The sequence below is a fragment of the Epinephelus fuscoguttatus genome, linkage group LG19, assembly GCF_011397635.1.
Source record: "Epinephelus fuscoguttatus linkage group LG19, E.fuscoguttatus.final_Chr_v1".
Taxonomy (NCBI): Eukaryota; Metazoa; Chordata; class Actinopteri; order Perciformes; family Serranidae; genus Epinephelus; species Epinephelus fuscoguttatus.
Window position 1 is genome coordinate 36,999,868 of NC_064770.1, and position 14,198 is coordinate 37,014,065.

At 41.4% G+C, this 14,198-nt stretch overlaps 2 protein-coding genes across 2 annotated transcripts in view; both read left to right on the plus strand.

Moving 5' to 3' along the window:
- Window positions 1–7,349, plus strand: part of grb2b (growth factor receptor-bound protein 2b) — a 54,958-nt gene extending 47,609 nt beyond the window's left edge. Inside the window, exons 5-6 of the mRNA XM_049560806.1 lie at window positions 892–1,060; window positions 5,927–7,349. Coding sequence (XP_049416763.1) covers window positions 892–1,060; window positions 5,927–6,112 — 355 coding nt within the window. The 3' untranslated portion in view covers window positions 6,113–7,349. The remainder of the gene's footprint in view (window positions 1–891; window positions 1,061–5,926) is intronic.
- A 5,062-nt stretch (window positions 7,350–12,411) lies between these two features.
- On the plus strand, window positions 12,412–13,509 carry LOC125880184 (tropomyosin beta chain-like). Its single transcript, XM_049562497.1, has one exon. The coding sequence runs from the start codon at window positions 12,412–12,414 to the stop codon at window positions 13,507–13,509; it is 1,098 nt and encodes a 365-aa protein (XP_049418454.1).
- The last annotated feature ends 689 nt before the right edge of the window (window positions 13,510–14,198 follow it).

Below are 14,198 nucleotides of genomic sequence, written 5' to 3' on the forward strand. Positions count from 1 at the left end.
CGAGAGGACGTTCCTGTAGTAGTTCCTGCCCTCCAAATAGTACCAGGTACTTCTTCTGTGGAAACGGGTCTAAAGCTTTCAATGTACTGGTCCATCTACGTCCCAACCCTCGCCTATGGTCATGAGCTCTGGGTAGTGACCGAAAGAATGAGATTGCAGATACAAGCGGCCGAAATGAGTTTCCTCTGTGGGGTGGCTGGGCTCAGCCTTAGAGATAGGGTGAGGAGCTCGGACATCCGGAGCGAGCTCAGAGTAGAGCCGCTGCTCCTTCACGTAAAAAGGGGTCAGTTGAGGTGGTTCAGGCATCTGATCAGGATCCTCCTGGGCGAGGTGTTCTGGGCACGTCCCACTGGTAGGAGGCCCCGGGGCAGACCCAGAACACATTGGAGGGATTACATATCTCATCTGGCTTGGGAACACCTTGGGGTCCTCCAGGAGAAGCTGGAAAGTGTCGCAGGGGAGAGGGACGTCTGGGGTGCTTTGCTTGGACTGCTGCCCCCGCGACCCGGCCCCGGATAAGCGGATGAAAATGGATGTGTTTTCCACAGTTTGTATTTCAGTCCAGGAGGTCTGCAGTAGTGGCTCGATTATACGTTTAAGTGAAACAGCAATGTTGTTTCTTAGCAACTGAAGGACACCTTGATATGGTCTATGCTGTTGTTAAACGCGTCAACTATGACCTCAATTCATCAAGAATTTTTTCCGTTTTTGGATTCTTTGTTCACCGTGGAGGCGTGCAAGAAAAGAAGTTTTCTTCACAAACTAAAAGAAACATGAAGGGAGTAACTGAAACACAAATGATCATTTTGAGGTGAAGTATTCTTTAAATCTGCATTTAGCACTTAGTTGAATATCCCCTCTCATAGTTTTTCTCTCTGTGCCCTTGTGCAGGTTTGGAAATGACGTCCAGCACTTCAAGGTTCTTCGTGACGGGGCTGGAAAGTATTTCCTATGGGTGGTGAAGTTTAACTCCCTCAACGAGCTGGTGGACTACCACCGCTCCACCTCAGTCTCTCGCAATCAGCAAATCTTCCTGCGAGACATAGAGCAGGTCCACCAGGTAAGAACTGACACACTGGCATCCAGGCTTTAATCCTTAAACCACAATCACAAACAATAACAACATGATACGGTATATAACCTATTCAGAGGTGAAGATGGGTTTTATTTGAGGATATAATTGGATGTAACTTTTAAAACTTACTAGAACAGTACAAAGGTATATCTGCATCACTTGTGGGGAAGCAACGCCTTTAACACTGCAGAACCAGAAAGGACACACAGGTTCACCACATGTGAAGGCTGGACTGCACACTTTTCTCTGAAAGGCTTCTTTTTACACAAAGGGAAGGTGATCATTATGATTTCTGATGCAGTTAAACAATAAAGCTGGTCAGCGCCCTGTTGTGTGTTCTGTTGACATAGCATTCTGTCTTTGTCCATGTTATATTTATTTCTTAGTTTAAATTCAGTTACATTTAATTCTGAAATCATGAGTGAAATATAACTTAAAATAGGGATGGATATAATGCCCTTGTGAAAAACACCTCACTGTGGGATTGTGAGTTAAGGTCATGTATGAAAACATTTATATTGTCTTGAAATACAAACTGTAATTTTATAAACATCCCATTAATTCATTGGTTCAATCTTGACGAAGATTTTTCAGAATCCTGCTGCGTACACCCCGGCAAAACACAACAATAGAAAAGGCGGCAAACAACATGCTCCCATTACTTTATCATATACTTTGAATGTGAGTTATACGTGAAGATACAGATGTAATTTACTGTATCCCAGATCAGGCGTCGCAGCTAAATCATCTCAGCTAAAACTACGATCAATAACAAAATCAACAGTATTTTCTGACCCTCAGTGTTTTTCTTCAGGGCTTTTTTCACACTGCATATTATAGCTCATAGCCTTTAGCTAACTTCCATATTCACATTGTTAACCCACAGCCCTGGGGTAAATGTCCACTGGACTGTGTGACTAATCTTTACACTCTAAAATGACCCTAAAATGTCGCCATTAGCAGGGTTTTACGTGAGAGCGCTGGTGAAACATCAGAAAGAGAGAGCACAGCAGAGAAAAGAAAGACTGAAAAGCTATGGCAAATAAAGGAGGTGTTTCTGTTGTTGGGCCTAATGAGTGTCGTGTCTAGTGTTCCTATTATTGTTGTTTGGAGTTAGCTAGCTCGCTAGGTCCCTACAGATTTGGTTAGTAGAAGTTATCATGGTTAAAACATAAAGCACGGGCATACTAATGACGTGACGAAGTTGTGCGAGTGGACAACAAAAACGTGATGCAAATTTCATTAGCTTTGCTTCACACTGGCAACTTTAAGCCCCATGTTCAGTTGATTTTTAGGGGATAACCCCACAAACCTGAGGCTACCCCTGTTTCAGAGAAGGGCTAGCAAGCCCCAAAGCTAAAGTCAGGGTTAGCCCACTTTGGTACAAATATGCCAGGCTAACAGCTCACTTAGCTTGGGGTTAAGTGCAGTGTGAAAAGGGCTTCATACCAGCACTGTAGCCCAATAGAATCCAAGTATTACGCTTTACAATATATTTAGAAGTCCCAGAAGTATGATTTTTTTAATGCTGTCAAAAATACAGATGCTCCTCTTTCTATTAATCTGATACCAAGATGCTGTATTAAAAAATTGTAGTGCTCAGCGCCCGTCACCTGAGATCAGTCTTGACAGGTGGAACACGCAGCAGAGCTGAGAAAGATGGCGTCTGGGAGTGGTGGGGATAACGTCACAGGAGTAGAGAAAAAGAAAAGATACCTCTGCCCGTCTGAGACTATTGCCACCTAAAACTTTATCTTAAGATGACTCCTTAGTACTGCAAAACAGTTTATTAGCCAAATGATTTTGTCCAACATATCATCTTCGTTCATCTCACTGATGCGTCTGTATCCACTGCAACAAGTGTCATCAGGTCCTCTTACAACAAGGGCGCTTATTCCTATCTATTCATTATTTTGTGGACCATAAGTATTTAAACCCAGATAGACTTGTCTAGACCTTGATCACACAGAAAGTGTCTTAGCAGCTGGAGGCGGCTTTTTGTAATGTTTTCGCGATTTCTGTGTTGTGATGCACCTCATGTTTCTGCGCTCTAGGCACCTAACGTATTTGCCGGAGCGCTCTGAACTCCTCGAGTTGAAAAAACTTCAGCTCAGAGCAGAAAAGCGCCCCCCATTATCTCTTTTTTCCCATTGTCCAAACAGATGATTTGTGTGGTCTGTGGTTGTCATGACAACAAGTTAACAGTTGGTAAACAATGGAGGAGAAACTGGTGGTAGTGGTTGCTGGATACCCAGAGCTATACGGCCTGATGATAGACAGCAGGTTGTCAAACTGCCCCTGAGTCATCCTAAAATCTGCCTGTAAACGTCCATGATGGAGGAGAAGCTCCTGGACCAACTGGTGGTACTCCCCATGATCCAGCCTCTTTTTTAGGGTCTCATGTACCCACACAGATCTCTGTTTATCTGCTGACAGCCTCTCACCCTCAACCAGAGCTACAGACAGCACCCTCTGCCTCAACATGGCAGCAGCTACACACTGATTACTGTGACAAAAATACCTGGCAACAATAAAAAGGGACAGCAAGCTTTTTTTTTTTGGTGGCATTCAATTTTACAACCTTTCTGTGTGATCACGGCCCAAGTCTGTGAATTGCTTATTAAAAACACAGTATTGCTATTAGACAGTGACACACATGTTGCTAGACGTCTGTCACCAGTAGCTCAGCTTTTATGTTGTTTTTTTGTTTGTTGTGGTTTGGTTCCTTTACACAAATGTTGTCACACACTGTGAACCCAAGGGAAATGTCAGGAAGCTATGAAGGCATGAAAAAATAGATGCTGCCTGCGCCGAGTGGTAGTGATTTGCATTCACGTGAATTTTTCGCAGTTCATCATTGCCAGTAAAATCTCTCTGTGTTGTCGGCGGGTCAGGTTCAGCTCTTAGTAACCGGACACTTCTGACGCAGGTGTTTGTGTGCAGTTCTAAATGAGTGCGCCAGTATGAAACTGTGGGTAAAAACAGCAACAGTGAGGCTCAGCTCAGGATCTTGGAGCCCATATTATTTGTTTATGCTCCTCAGTGAGACGCGTGCAGGGTTCATTTCAAATGTGAGTGAGATTGCAGCGAATCTGGACGTCGGTAGGCAGAAGAAGTTTGTAGCCTGCAGGTCTGAGGGACAGCTGCAGGGGAAGAGGAGAGGAAATGTGACCAAAACCACACAGAGAATAAAGGGATGAGGAGAAGCTACAGGTAAGACAGCCATAGGGAAAGAGACAGTGATGTATGTAGTGAATGTGTGTGTGGTAGAGAGCAGGAGGGAGCGGAGAGTGTGTGTGGCAGGATGCTAATTATTCTAGGTTGAATATGCAAAACAACCAAAATTTGTTCTCTTATGATTAGTGCTGGGCGATACGACCTCAAAACAATATCATGATTAATTGAACATTTGACTTCGTTTATGATTTCAGAACTTTTTTTTTTTAGTTTTTGTTTTTTTCTTTCATAGTTCACTGACAAGGTTTGCACTGTAAATATGCTCAACTATTAAAGCTGGGATTTAATTTTTATTTAGAACAGAATTCTTTCATCACATCGTAGATACAAAGTGTTCTGGGTTTTTTTCCTATTAAAATACAGATAAAACATTTGTTATATGACTCTGCCTTCAAAAACGGATTGGTAAAAATAAATATAAAAATAATATAACTAAGTGTTTGGCAAGACGGAAATACACAAATTAAATACTTGTTTAAAAAAAAAAATAAATAAAGCTGATATTTTTGTCTATTGAAAGACTGCTTATCTTGTGATTTTAAAATAACTGAAGCAGATAAACTATTTATGGTTATTTATTTAATATTTCAAACAATCGAAATCAAAGCACACAACACTAAGAATTAAAACATCTAAATAACCTGCATTTCTTGCAAACAAAATAAATTATTTTCAATTTTGCCGTGTGAAAAATTAGAAAATAACGTCACATTTTAGTTTGAAAGTAAAATCCAGTTCTCTAAAACAGTATAAAAAAAAGTAACTTGAGCTGTGCACTGTTCATATTGGATAATGTGATTGTGCTCCAGTTGTTGAAGCACATTGGTGGTGTTACCTTTGGTCGCTTACATTTGATTCGGTTCAGTGTCATCTTCACGAAAGCCAAAATGTCTCCAAACGAAAGGCATTTCTCTTTGGTACAAGCTGCTCAAGTTGCTCAGTTGGCTCAGTGTTTTACCATGTTGCTTCCAGGTTGCAGACTGTACAGGGCGGAGTCACATGACTACACATGCAGTAGTACATTTTTAAGGGGACAGTACATCAGAATCAGAATGCTTTAGTGTCATTGAACATTTCTGTACAACGAAATTCTCGTGCAACCCCTCAGTGGTGCAACATAAAAAAAAATATTAAAAAAAAAACATTAAAATTTAAAAAATAGATGTAAATAATTGATATTAAAAAAAGATGTAAAAAAAAATGATATTAAAAAAAGATATTAAAAAATAGATGTTAAAAATGGATATAAAAAAGATATAAAAATAGATATAAAAAAGGATATAAAAATAGATATTAAAAAAAATGGATATTAAAAAAAACACACACACAGACAGTGGGGATTTTTTTTTTTTTTTTTTTTTTTTAAATCGAACTTACTGCCATGGGTAAGATCACATCGGTCAGAGGCTCTGAATATCAGCTTCGACTAGTTTTCAATTAATCGCCCAGCCCTACTCAGGATTTTAAATGTTTTACTTTTAACCAAGATCACCATGAACTCAGAAATTAGTGTGAAAGTTTAGTGTTTTATTCTGTCACATGTATTTATAAATCATCATGTTAAATGTCACTAACATGTCTCACGACCTCTGTGTCCTTCTCTTGTTCACACAGCATCCCACATACGTGCAGGCGCTCTTTGACTTTGACCCCCAGGAGGAAGGAGAGCTGGGTTTCCGACGCGGTGACTTCATCCAAGTCCTGGACAACTCTGACCCCAACTGGTGGAAAGGAGGCTGCCACGGCCAAACGGGCATGTTCCCCCGCAACTACGTCACGCCTGTCAATCGGAACATGTAAACAGTCAGACCATGTAAACAGCAACAACAACAACAACCACCACAACAGCAACCACCATCACCACCACCACCATCATCATCATCGTTCTTGATCTCATCAGCCCCCATTCAACCCCTCAACCACCCCTCCACCCTCCTCTTCGCCATCCCACGATAACAGGAGCAGACAGGAAGAATGCAAACAACCGAAACAGAGAGAGATAAAACAGGAGTAGAGCTGTCGTAGGCGTCGCTGTGTGGGTGGCAGCTGAGCAAAAAAAAATCAACTTTTACTTGTGCTGAGAACGTTCACCTCCCCAGTGAACGCCTCGGCGAGGATTGAACTGTCTTTGAGGGAAATCTAAATGCAGAGAAACTAAAGAGTAGTGCACCAACAGTGAAGATAACCAAATGATTCTACCGCTCCCACAGCTGCTTCTGTCCTCTCCTTAACTTCTTAACATTCTGCCTTTTCTTTTGTGTTTCTTTTTTTTTTCCTTTGCCGCATGTTGATTTAATCACCTAAATGAAATGCCTACCGATAAATCCTAACTCTGTTTTAAAGAAGAAAAAAAAAAGATTAAAAATATAAAAAAGAAGAAATGGTTTTAAAATGTACAAAAAAAAAGAGAGAGAAAAAAGATGCAATCTACAGTACAGCAAGTTTCCATGTTTGAGATCATTGGCACGTGAGCATTGTACATCAGCCACCGGCTGTATAAATAAATCAACTATAGAGAGAATCCATTTTTTAAGAATATATATTATATATTTGTATGTGTTTGTCTGTTTTACCTCTCATCACAAATTGTATTTTTTTTCCATTTGTAAATTATGTTCAATCTTTTTGTTAGTCTGGATAAGACCTCGTAGCTCTAGGATGTGCTGAATTGTCAATTTTATTTTTTCTGAATCTGAGGGCTCTCAGATAACACAGCATGATATTTAAGGGGTCATAAATTCCATTTTTTGAGAAGGTTTCTCTTGTCTGTTGCGCAAGGAAAGGAGAGTTAGTTCACTGAGAAGAAACTGATCCTGTCAGGAAGCTAACGTTGACCAGCAAGTAGAGCCACGAATGCTGCAAAGAGCTGTCGTACTCCACAGCCCTGTATAAAGGTCAGCCACCTTTTCAAAGCCAATGTATTTATTGCAGCCATTTTAACTTGGGCAGTGAATGTAGCTGACTGAGTCCACAGACATTAACATGAGGGAAGCAAGGTCGGAGAACTGAACTACACAAACCACGCAAGGGATTTTTAGACATGCTGAAAAACAAAAACAAAAAAAAAAAGTGACGATGTCGATATTCGTTCGAGAGAGTGGTGTATGAGGACACGTACAGGACGTTCACATGCATATTCGCAAACATTCATAACATGCATGCATACGCTCTCCTCCTTGTTATACCTGCACGTAGCAAAGAGGCGGAGTTTGGATAATCACATTGTGTAATCACCAGTGCAGATCCGCAGCTGGCACAGATTAACAGTTCAGAAAACTGAGAGATTGTCTTTTATGCTAAAAGTTGAGAGATCAGCTTCAATGATGTACAAGTTTTGTTTTTTTCTTTTGTCCAACGTGGCGTGTGGTCAAGCACTTTTTTCGTCAGACATTTTGATTTCTGGTCCAGTGTGTGTGTATGTGTGTGTTTGTTTACCGTGTTTGTGTTACTGGTTTCTGTTTTCTTGTTCTCTCTGGATAGTGCCTTTCTCTCTGGTGTTTCAGTGTCTCCGACCTGCTACTTTGAGCCCCCCCTCCCCTCTATGGGGCCTGCCAGTCCTGCAGTGAGAAACAGTGTACATAATCCAACCTGTCCCATCCAACAATGCCCCGCCCCCCCGCCGCCTCCTCTCCCCTCCTACATCAGCCCGCCTTCACCTTTGTCCCCACCAACATGGAACTCTTCTTATTTAAGTGTCTCTCGCCTTGTCTTACCTAATGATACTGTTTTATTTTTGCTCTTTTTTTTATTTGCATTTGTTTTTTTGTTTTTTCAATTAATAAAATGCAATTATTAAAAAATGAAATTCATTTTTTGTGGTCTGTTTTTTTAAATTAAACGTGGACCTGAGTGGTGACTGACTCGTGAGTTCACAAACTTGCTCCCTTACAGGCTGTAGATTATCCACAAGAGGAAGCTGATGAGTCGTCAGAAAGTTTCTGCGTGTTGACCTGTGGCGTCTTTAGAACAAGAAAGTAATATCTGCAGTTTAAACACTTTCCAACCTGAAGTCAAATGAAGTATTTCAACCATATATTCCCTCAGTGGAAACAAAGCTTTGATTTACTTTAATTTCACAGGTAAGAAACAATAAATTGTGAAGACAATAAAGCCTCCACTAAAATAGCATTTTTTATGTGTGATTTATCCTGGCTTCATATGAGCAGAGGAAATCTGCGCTAGCCGCTAGGCTAATTCATACAGTGTAAAATGCCATAGGCTTGTGCTACGTTAGCATGTTGTATTTGTTTGGATAACGTGTTTAGTATAAGACAGTTGTTTTGTCAGTGAACCTTGTGAGCTGTAATGCTGAATTTTGTAACGTTACCTTTGTTACATGTTGCTGTTGTCCCTGGCTTCATATGAGTAGAGGAAAAGTCTGCTAGCTGCTAGGCTAATTTATACAATGTAAAATGCCATAGGCTTGTGCTAATAACATTAGCATGTTGTATTTGTGGGGAAAATGTGTCCAGATAAAGACAAGTGTTTGTCTGTGAATGCTGTGAGTTATAGTGAAGCTGATTTGTGTACTTGTGTTTGAAACTGTCTCTATTAAGCCATGTTTAATGTGTGTTTAATGTGTGTTTTGAGTCAGCTAAACTTTACAGCACTTCACAGAAAATCCACCGCTGACTAGTGTTTTGGAGGGATAGGGTTAGCTAACCCTAACCTAACTGCAGAGTGACAAAGACACACCACCGCACGAGTATAAATGCTCACAGCAGCATAGGCTCAGCATAGAGCTGACACACAAGTATAAATCCCGCTGAAGTGCCAAAAACTGCAGTTTCTCTAATGTCCAATTGAGGCTGACTCCAAGAGTGAATCAATCTTTATAGACCTCCGTGTTAAAATGCCCAACTTTACAGCAGAAACTAATTTACAGGGGGTCGAATTCTGATGTAACTCAACCTGTTTTTATTTTTGTAAATAACACTACAGGTAAGAGGAAAAATATGTGTTTGATTTTGGGGTGAACTGTCCCTTTTGAGTTTGCTGACATCAGCCACCATGAGCATATTGTCATAGCAGAGTGATGTCAATGCTTTTATTGTTTATAAATTCAACCTTTTGTTTTCAAAAGGAAAATCTGGTAATTTTTTTCTTTCAAATGTCACAGCTTTAATCGAGCTTTAATTTAACTGTTGACCTTTTTTTCCTACAAACATTCTGATCCATTAACGCATCTCTCTCCACCTCGTAGGTAGCCTGCGGTTTCTACACATATCCGTGCAGTACGATAATCAGCTTGCAGACCTGAAACTTGCTTGAGATGAGTAATACATCAGAGTGAATTTCAGGCAAGCTTTTATTTTTGGCAGGATTGTTGTTGCTTGTTAAGAGCACAGCTTGTTTTTCATCTGTGGAGGCTGGTGCTTTCTGTGTTTGTGGGAACATCAGAAAACTGGGATTGGAGAGCTGTGTGCTTTAGCTCTGCTCTGATTATTGAACCTGGAGACGAAAAGAAAACATAAATGTGACAAAAGAGAAGAAACACAACATCTTTTTAAATGCATCCACGCTCTAAGCAGTGCCTAACACCCAACTAGAAACAGGACGGTGCTTATTTGATGTAACAACACCCGTACAGTCATATCAGGGATTCCTTCTGACATCCTAACCACAGATGGTCTCACCTATCCAGATACAGTTTAATGATATAACCTGTCATGTTGATGTTGTATTAAATCATACATTTCTAACTTCTACAGGAAATCTGCCCACGACAAAATTAGCATCTTCACCCTGTGACCAAAAGAGATTTTCTTCCAGGCACCTCAGCAGTGGCGGTGAGTCAGACAGTGGGTTTAACTGAATGCCAACTCAATACATGAGGCCACATTTCATTATGAAACCCATCCAAAGTGTCTCTCTGTCTCTTGAGGCGCAGATGATATGCATGTGTCAGTTGATCTGAGGAAGCAGTGAAGAGGAAGCTGATGATTTCATTTCTTGAAGAGAAGCCTGCGGTGCTCTGCACGCAGCACTCTGCTGCAGCCCGGCGAGATCTTTAACGTTGCGTTAGCCACGGTCTGATGCACTGTCTGCTCCACATTTGGACTTAGAGCACTCAGAGTACCACTTTCTCTCTCTCCTCTTCAATCTGGCTCCTCTCCGCTTTCATTTTTGTCACCGACTGCCTTAAGCAGACGCTGTTACATCAGTGTTGCTGTCCTCTTTCTAGCCCTGTCATCTGGAATGTATTTTAGTTATGAAAGATATCCGGCTGCTCCACTGCTTCTATTCATCTTCACGAGGCTTGGTAATAATGTAACCCGGTGGGACGTTGGCTCTGTGGTCCTCACTGACCACTGGAGGCACTGGCAGTTACTCAAATGAAATTCACAGAGTTTTCTGGTGCACATTTTGAAAATAAATCTATATAAATTAATAAGTCTCATAATTGGGGGAAGCTTCTCTGAACTGTAAAGCCTATTCACAAACTCTGCCCAGGGGTTTGCCTCTCGAGCTCGACTCGGCCGTTTGCCATATGGTGCTGCTATAATGGTCGTGCCAGCGTTAAAAGCCCACTGCTCTCCACTGTTGGGCCATTTTAAGATGATTTGAGGATTTGCAAGTGAGTGGGACATGTCGTGCAGAGAAGAGAAGATTATGATCAGCATGTGAACTGGTGACCTGTTTGTGCCGGTCCCTCAGCATCATAAATATAGTCACTGATATTTTCAGTTCAGTCTAGACCAGGGTTTAAAATAGCACCATCCCCTGGCCAAATGCTCATACTATAAGTCAGATGCAGAACAACTGCAAAAAGACATAACCACAAAAAGGTGAGAAAATGACTACATTGAGATGCAATATGACCACAAAGAGACGTAAATAACCGCAAAGAGATTAAAAAAAAGACCACAAGGAGATGCAAAATGCCCACAAAGATGCCAAACAACTACAAAGAGACAGAGAAATACAGACCAAAACAACTATGGTGAGATCACTACAAAGAGATGCGAAAATGACTACTAGGAAATGCAAAAAAAACCCCACAGAGACAAAAAACAACTACAGAGAGATGCAAAGCGACTACAGAATGATGTCAGCAACCACAAAGAGATGCAAAACAACCACAAAGAGATGCAAAAATAAGAGATGCAAAACAACCACAAAGAGATCCAAAAATAACTATAAAGAGATGCAAAAATAAGAGATGCAAAACAACCACAAAGAGATCCAAAAATAACTATAAAGAGATGCAGAACAAACACAAAGAGATGCAAAAATAAGAGATGCAAAACAACCACAAAGAGATCCAAAAATAACTATAAAGAGATGCAGAACAACCACACAGAGATGCGAAATGACCGAAAAGACACACAAAAAAAACAACTGGAGGGAGATGCAAGTCACTGCAAAGATATGTAAAACAACCACAAAGAGATGTAAAAGGAGATGCAAAATGACCACAAAGATGCAAAATGACTACACAAAGATAACAAAACAACTACAGGGAGATGCAAAGCGATTACAAAATGATGTCAGCAACCACAAAGAGATGTAAAACAGCCACAAAAAGATCCAAAGATGACTATAAAGAGATGCAAAACAACCACATAGAGATAAAAAACCATAACAAAGAGATGCAAAATAACCGAAAAGACACAAAAAACAACTGGAGGCAGATGCAAGTCACTGCAAAGAGATGCAAAAGGAGATGCAGGAAGACCACAAAGATGCAAAATGACTCCGCAAAGATAACAAAACAACTACAGGGAAATGCAAATCAGGACAAAGAAATGCATAACGAAAGAGGCAAAAATGACAACAAGATGCAAAATGACTCTAAAGAGATGCACAACAACCACAATGAGATGAAAAATGCCGACAATGAGACGTAAAACAACCACAAAGATGCAAAGTTAATACAAATAGATAAGAAACAACTATAGGAAGATGCGAGTCACTACAAAGGGATGAAAAACAACTACAAAAAAAAGTAAATTACCAGAAAGAGATAAAAAAAAAAACCTGACCACAATGAGATGCAAAACAACTATAAAGAGACATAAAAACAAAAACACAGAGAACAAGACAACTGTAGGGAGATTCAGGACCACCACAAAGAGGCACAAGACAACTGTCGGGAGATGCAAGACCACGACAAAGAGGCACAAGACAACTGTCGGGAGATGCAAGACCACCACAAAGAGGCACAAGACAACTGTCGGGAGATGCAAGACCACCACAAAGAGGCACAAGACAACTGTAGGGAGATGCAAGACCACTACAAAGAGGCACAAGACAACTGTCGGGAGATTCAAGACCACCACAAAGAGGCACAAGACAACTGTAGGGAGATGCAAGACCACGACAAAGAGGCACAAGACAACTGTCGGGAGATGCAAGACCACGACAAAGAGGCACAAGACAACTGTCGGGAGATGCAAGACCACTACAAAGGGGCACAAGACAACTGTCGGGAGATGCAAGACCACCACAAAGAGGCACAAGACAACTGTAGGGAGATGCAAGACCACTACAAAGGGGCACAAGACAACTGTAGGGAGATGCAAGACCACTACAAAGAGGCACAAGACAACTGTAGGGAGATGCAAGACCACGACAAAGAGGCACAAGACAACTGTCGGGAGATGCAAGACCACTACAAAGGGGCACAAGACAACTGTAGGGAGATGCAAGACCACTACAAAGAGGCACAAGACAACTGTCGGGAGATGCAAGACCACTACAAAGAGGCACAAGACAACTGTAGGGAGATGCAAGACCACTACAAAGAGGCACAAGACAACTGTAGGGAGATGCAAGACCACTACAAAGAGGCACAAGACAACTGTCAGGAGATTCAAGACCACCACAAAGAGGCACAAGACAACTGTAGGGAGATGCAAGACCACTACAAAGAGGCACAAGACAACTGTCGGGAGATGCAAGACCACTACAAAGAGGCACAAGACAACTGTAGGGAGATGCAAGACCACTACAAAGAGGCACAAGACAACTGTAGGGAGATGCAAGACCACTACAAAGAGGCACAAGACAACTGTAGGGAGATGCAAGACCACTACAAAGAGGCACAAGACAACTGTAGGGAGATGCAAGACCACTACAAAGGGGCACCAGACAAGTGTAGGGAGATGCAAGACCACTACAAAGAGGCACAAGACAGCTGTAGGGAGATGCAAGACCACTACAAAGAGGCACAAGACAACTGTAGGGAGATGTAAGACCACTACAAAGAGATGAAAAACTACTACAAACATATGCACAATGGTCACAAAGAGACATATTTGTAGTTGTGTTGTGTCTCTCTGACTGTGTGTGTCTTGCTGCTCTGTAGGACAGGTGGGGGCCTTTACATGTCTGTGTCCAGGGGACAGGTGTCTCATGGTGTCCACGGCTGCAGGCAGTTACATAGCAGCTATTTGTTGATGTTTCATATTAGAATATTTAAAGTTGTGTATTTAGCATTGATTTATTACACTGATTAAATAATGTTACTAATGTACAGAACCAGGTGAGTGTCTGCACTCACTTCACAAACGTCCCCCCTTCTTTAAACTAACTCTCTAACCCGACCTCCGACAGTTTTCATCAGCTCGAGCTGATTGTGTTTCTGATTTGTTTCTGTCCGTGTGAACTGTTTTTATTAAAGTCACCTGAGTGGGCAGCCGTCTGCCACTGAGGTGAAGTTTGACCCTCCCTCCCTCCTGTAGTGCACTAAATGATGAGCCCATGCCCACAGTCTGTGTCCCTGCGTAGGTGTGTGGTATGTGATGGAGTTATCAGATATCTGGTCTCATCTGTACAAGTGTGTGAATTTATCTGACATGCAAAGATTGATAGTTTCCACCACATAGCACGAACATGAACACAGGCAGGAGAGAGGAGCTCTTCTTCACACACTCCTGACCCG

Excerpts from the sequence above, each read along its gene's own strand:
- LOC125880184 (XM_049562497.1), top strand. The coding sequence starts at position 12,412 with ATGCAAGACCACGACAAAGAGGCACAAGACAACTGTCGGGAGATGCAA.